This window comes from Schistocerca americana, chromosome 3 (assembly GCF_021461395.2).
Source record: "Schistocerca americana isolate TAMUIC-IGC-003095 chromosome 3, iqSchAmer2.1, whole genome shotgun sequence".
NCBI lineage: Eukaryota > Metazoa > Arthropoda > Insecta > Orthoptera > Acrididae > Schistocerca > Schistocerca americana.
In genome coordinates, this window is record NC_060121.1 from 908057124 (window position 1) to 908063081 (window position 5958).

At 47.0% G+C, this 5958-nt stretch overlaps 1 protein-coding gene across 1 annotated transcript; it reads right to left on the bottom strand.

Annotated features, from left to right (window-relative positions):
- Positions 1 to 2603: 2603 nt before the first annotated feature.
- Positions 2604 to 4765, bottom strand: LOC124607174 (larval cuticle protein F1-like). The gene is made up of 2 exons (XM_047139386.1): positions 4724 to 4765; positions 2604 to 3220 (listed from the first exon to the last, which is right to left on the bottom strand). Exons 1-2 carry the CDS (start codon positions 4736 to 4738, stop codon positions 2717 to 2719), a joined length of 519 nt encoding a protein of 172 aa, XP_046995342.1. The 5' UTR covers positions 4739 to 4765; the 3' UTR covers positions 2604 to 2716.
- Positions 4766 to 5958: the final 1193 nt, after the last annotated feature.

The window sequence follows — 5958 nt, forward strand, 5'->3', positions numbered from 1 at the left end:
TATCGAGACCGCCATTTATTGTTGCACAGTGTTGCTGCTCACGTTAGTTAACGACTGCCATGCAAATAAGGAATCGATGGGTTCAAGAGTGGAACACTCGGCGCCATGCAAGACCTCAACGTCCCCACGCGAACAGCGCCAGAGAGAACAAACTTACTGTTCCCTCTCGGATGCAGATTTATACAGTATTTTGAGACAGGAAAATGCTTTGTTTACAGCACTGTATCGTCACGGAGAGTGTGAGGACTTCAGTAGTACCACGGTCTCAGCAGCGCTACGATTGCTGTGGTTGCCCTTGACGCAGCAGCAGGGAAATGTGTGCTCACAGTGGTACATCCAGCGACTTCACCGGACACAACAGGAGTAGCACGTCTTCGATGCAGACGAGTCCCCGTGGTTCCCATAGCTTCAGAGGAGAACTAAATTTGCCAGACAGCATTTGTCAGTAGAAGCTGTGGGTACTGGACGTGAGTCGTGCTTCGGTAGCTCAGTTGGTAGAGCACTTGCTCGCGAAAGGCAAAGGTCCCGAGTTCGAGTCTCGGTCGGGCACACAGTTTTAATCTGCCAGGAAGTTTCATATCAGCGCACACTCCGCTGCAGAGTGAAAATCTCATTCTGGAAACATCCCCCAGGCTGTGTCTGAGCCATGTCTCCGCTATATCGTTTCTTTCAGGAGTGCTAGTTCTGCATGGTTCGCAGAAGAGCTTCTGTAAAGTTTGGAAGGTAGGAGACGAGATACTGGCAGAAGTAAAGCTGTGGGTACCGGACGTGAGTCGTGCTTCGGTAGCTCAGTTGGTAGAGCACTTGCCCGCGAAAGGCAAAGGTCCCGAGTTCGAGTCTCGGTCGGGCACACAGTTTTAATCTGCCAGGAAGTTTCATATCAGCGCACACTCCGCTGCAGAGTGAAAATCTCATTCTGGAAACATCCCCCAGGCTGTGGCTAAGCCATGTCTCCGCTATATCCTTTCTTTCAGGAGTGCTAGTTCTGCATGGTTCGCAGAAGAGCTTCTGTAAAGTTTGGAAGGTAGGAGACGAGATACTGGCAGAAGTAAAGCTGTGGGTACCGGACGTGAGTCGTGCTTCGGTAGCTCAGTTGGTAGAGCACTTGCCCGCGAAAGGCAAAGGTCCCGAGCTCGAGTCTCGGTCGGGCACACAGTTTTAATCTGCCAGGAAGTTTCATATCAGCGCACACTCCGCTGCAGAGTGAAAATCTCATTCTGGCAACAATTTAGTTATTTGGTATCCTTCCTGATGTTGAAGTTGTAATGGTCAGCAGTACAATTGTATGGATCTGTCTGACATGAACCGCCACAACTGCCTGAATGGTTGAAATATTAGTTACCTCAGTCCTGAACGATTAAAGTAATTTGGAAGAAGTGGAGAAGAATTACTGTAATATTCTTTCAAGCTTCTCGTTAAATTTCACGTTCGAATTCGATTTAAGTGCCTAGATACGAGGGTTGTCCAGAACGTAAGTTCCGATCGGTCTCAAAATGGACACCACAGTGTGATCCCGATTAAGCTTAGCACAGATATGTTCGGTAGTGTGTCTAGTATGACCGTCGATCGCATCAAGATGCTCTTTTCAGTTGTGACAGCACTGTGAGCAAATAAAGATGCCTACAACAACGATGAAGCTTCCTGGCAGATTAAAACTGTGTGCCGGATCGAGACTCGAACTCGGGACCTTTGCCTTTCGCGAGTGAGTGCTCTACCAAGTGAGCTACCCAAGCACGACTCACGCTCCGTCCTCACAGCTTTACTTCTGCCAGTATCTCGTCTCCTACCTTCCAAACTATACAGAAGCTCTCCTGCGAACCTTGCAGAACTAGCACTCATGAAAGAAAGGATATGCGGAGACATGGCTTAGCCACAGCCTGGGGGATGTTTCGAGAATGAAATTTTCACTCTGCAGCGGAGTGTGTGCTGATATGAAACTTCCTGGCAGATTAAAACTGTGTGCCGGACCGAGACTCGAACTCGGGACCTTTGCCTTTCGCGGGCAAGTGCTCTACCAACGACAACAACAATGCCTCCCGCCAAGTAGGATGACCCGCTGAGAGGCTTCGCCTTAATAAATGCAGCGCACCCAACACAACTGCCACGCACCTCCTTCTTCATGGCAATTCTGAGCCGTACTCTGCAGGGGCAGTAAGACACTCCTGCAGCTTTTTCGATGGGAAGGTTTCGATCACCCACAACACAGCCCTAATTGGCTCGTCCTGAGTATCATCACTGTTCACATGAAACGCTGGATATGAAGAGAAACCTTGGGAGCAGGCTACGTGCTGTAGCCCAACGTAGAGAAAGCACAGGTGGCTACCTTCTATGACGATGGTGTTGGAAATGTAGTATAACGCTCCGACAAATGTCTAAGTCGCAGCGGCGACTATGTAGAGATGTATCTGGAAAGTGTAGCTAACTCTTGCAAACAAAGTGTTTCTGATTTTCACTGTAATTTCCAATTAGCGAGCGATCGGAACTTAGTTTCTGGAATACCATCATGTAACTTGGTAACTGAGTTCAAATTCAGAGCATGATTTGATAATAACCAAGGTCAGTAGAAAAATATGTCTCCAAGGTAACTCAAGAATGCCCGTTCACATTTTAAAGAACAGCTTTATTTGTAACTAATGAAAATGTAAAACAGACGATAGGCAGATGAAAGTGGCATGAAATTATGATACATCATTTAAGTTACAACTGCTGGTACACTTCACCACTGGTGTCCGTGAGTGAGGGCGGCACCATGCGCACCCAAAAGACTGTGCGCTGCGGGAAGGGCTGGCACTGCGATGGCGACGAGGGGTGCGGCGTGGGCGGCGGCCAAGGGGGCGGCGTGGGCGGCGACCAAGGGGGCGGCGTGGGCGGCGACCAATGGGGCGCCGTGGGCGGCAGCAACGGAGTGGGCGGCGGCCGCGGCGTGCGCCGCGGCGCCGTTGATGTGGGCGTCGCGGGCCTGCGTCTGGGCGACGGCGGTCAAGTGGGCGGCTCTGGTGGCGGCCACCTCGTGCGTGTCCTGCACGTAGCCGCCGGGGCCGATTTCGATGTGCGCTGGGCCGTAGGCGGCCAGGCCCGGGTGGACGCCGTGGGCGCCGTGGGCGGCGATGACAGCGTGGGGCGCGGCCACCAGTGCGTGAGCGGCAGGGACTACACCGTGCGCAGCGCCCAGGTGACCGGGTCTAGCCACGGCCACAGCGACGACGGCGACGAGGAGTACCTGCAGACATCAGGTTGGTACGTGTTGTGTGCTACAAGATCACAAGGTAGAGTGTGTCCTGACTGACCTCATCTCTGGGTACTTGGCAGTTAAAAATGCAACAACATTTGTTGGTGGTAAAGGTTATTGAGCTGTTATGATCATGAACAGTGAAAATGAGTGAGATAGTAAATTTTGTAACATTATCGTCTGTTGTATTTGGGGAAAAATATATTTCAAAAAACAACAGGGTTGAGTATTTGATCAGTAGGAGACTGACAGAACGAATTTTTGTTAATGGGCAATATCCACATATCCCAGTGGAATGTCTCATATTAAAATTGCTTGAGCATATATATTGGTGACACTCGTGTATAATTAATTATGATTTGTATCAGATAAAGCATCACAGTAGCCCAGTAAAAATTCATCTGATATTTAACGATCTGCATTTACCAGCAACTATGGAATGTTGCCAGTTCACTTGTATTTCACTATAAATCTATTGATTACAGCATTGCACCACATGAATAACTGGCGGTGAACTGACTGAACTGTTCTTATGCTCAAGGAAGTTAACAAGTGAGCACTTAGTCTGTAACATATCTCATTGTTTTCCTATCTAAAGATGAAATACCTTACTGAGTGAAAAAGAGTGGGGTATATACAAAGCGTAGCAGGTATTTCTTAAATGCACCTTTGTCCTCCCATAGACATGTTTTCCTTGGTTGCATTACTTTAGACCTGTCTGTCACTTTCTTCTTAGTAACAACGATTGTGCACTAATCACATGGTATAAGTTATTACCATACTTGGTCGCCAGAGCAAATTTATAACACACATTCATTATAAAGACTTGGGAAACAGTTATAAGTACAGTTTACTACTGTGTCAAATTCAGTGCCGCGTTCTAGAAAATGCGTCGCAATGGTGCCGAAAACCTCCTATCTTAATTGAATGTTATTGCCAGCCAGAGTGGCCGAGCAGTTCTAGGCGCTACAGTCTGGAACCACATGACCGATACGGTCACAGGTTCGAATCCAGCCTCGGGCATGGATGTGTGTGATGTCCTTAGGTTAGTTAGGTTCAAGTAGCTCTGAGTTCTAGGGGACTGATGAATTTAGAAGTTAACCGCTATAGTGCTCAGAGCCATTTGAACCATTTTTGAATGTTGTTTACAGCTTATTCCGTGTGGGAATCGATTAGTAGTACCGTTACTGAAAATTTTAAACCTTTACAAACTCACTGGCTACACTCACGCTAGGATAAACTGGTTTATCGAAAGTGACAATCGTGACATGGATCCTCGCAGAGTAATTGTGCCTTTAGTGTCAGACTCTGTGTTCCACTAATTCTGTTAGAAATTTTATAGTTCAAAACTCTGCATACTAATATCATTGAAACAGTTATGGTTCAGGCCGTTTAGTTGTGCCACAATAGGAAAATACCAGTGGGAATTAGGCGGCCGGTGGAAACTGTAGGAATATGTGCAGCGAAACCGAATGACGCCCGAACGCTACTCACCAGCAGGACCTTCATGGCGGAGCTGTTGTTGGAGCTGCTATGAACTGTACCGTGACACCGGCGGACACGTTCTTATATACCGCGCGCCGGACTCGTGAAAGTACCAGGCGGACTCGGTTCCTGGCCTTCCCCGCCCAGGGGGACTGTCCCCTGGCCGTGTCGTTTCCTTCGGCCTTCCCTCATCTCGCCTTCTGCAGATCCCTTTTGTTATTTCAAGTACCCGAAAATGCATACTTGTCCACGTGCATCCTTCCGACTTTATGAGGATCAGTTTAGTTTCAGTTAAGGCAAATGTATCAATTGAGCAATAATGACCTTAAGCGCACCAACGGAATGAAAAGAACAGAAAAATCAACATGCACTCGAAACATTGGTCGATCTAGAGAAAGCTTTCGTCGATGTAGTGGGAAACGTGATGTAGAAACCTTAATTAGACAATTTCATAAACAAGTGGTCTAATAAAAACAAGGAGAGTTTTGTGCTGAAACGAAGAAAAGATGACTTTGCAGCTTATTACCACATTTGTATGAGGGGGAGAGGGCGTGGCGAAGAAGAACGTACGCGGTTCTCAGCTGGGGTGGTGAGGAGGATAATACATGTTAGTTTTGCGGTGAATGGTAAAATAGTTTTGAGATTCCATGTCAGATGACTATGTGCACCTATTATAATCGAACATCCATGACGTGCTGTGGTTTTCTGCAAAAGCGATTTAGAACTGATACGTCTTCGAGACTGATCAGTCGGTGCATTCGATATGCGACCTTTTTTTTTTCTTTCTATGGAGGTGTGAGCGAAATATGCCCTTCTTGTGTATCCCATTGAAGACAAACTTTCAGTATCTGATGACTACGTTCATATAAAATATGAACCTCCTGATCGAAAGTAAGAATGACCAAGAAGAACTACCCTGTGCAGAGGAAAGACCAGAGAACTAGTCTCAACGATAAACTATGTTGACACGAAAGTCATGCAGAACGCAAGAAACATTAGTAGAGACTACAGAATGTCAAAACATAGTAGAAGGAGAAGTGAGAGACTCTGCTGTTCTTAATACGACGTTCTGTTACAGAGATGAAGCAATGGAACAAGTAGATTGGCACGTGTAATTAACTGTTTTCTTCAACAAACATCTGTAATGGGTTACCTGACATGGAAGCGAGAAAGAGGTTATTCAAAGTGTAGAATGTTTAGATTTGGAGTGCAGCGATGTGTAATAGTGAAAGTTGGACCATATG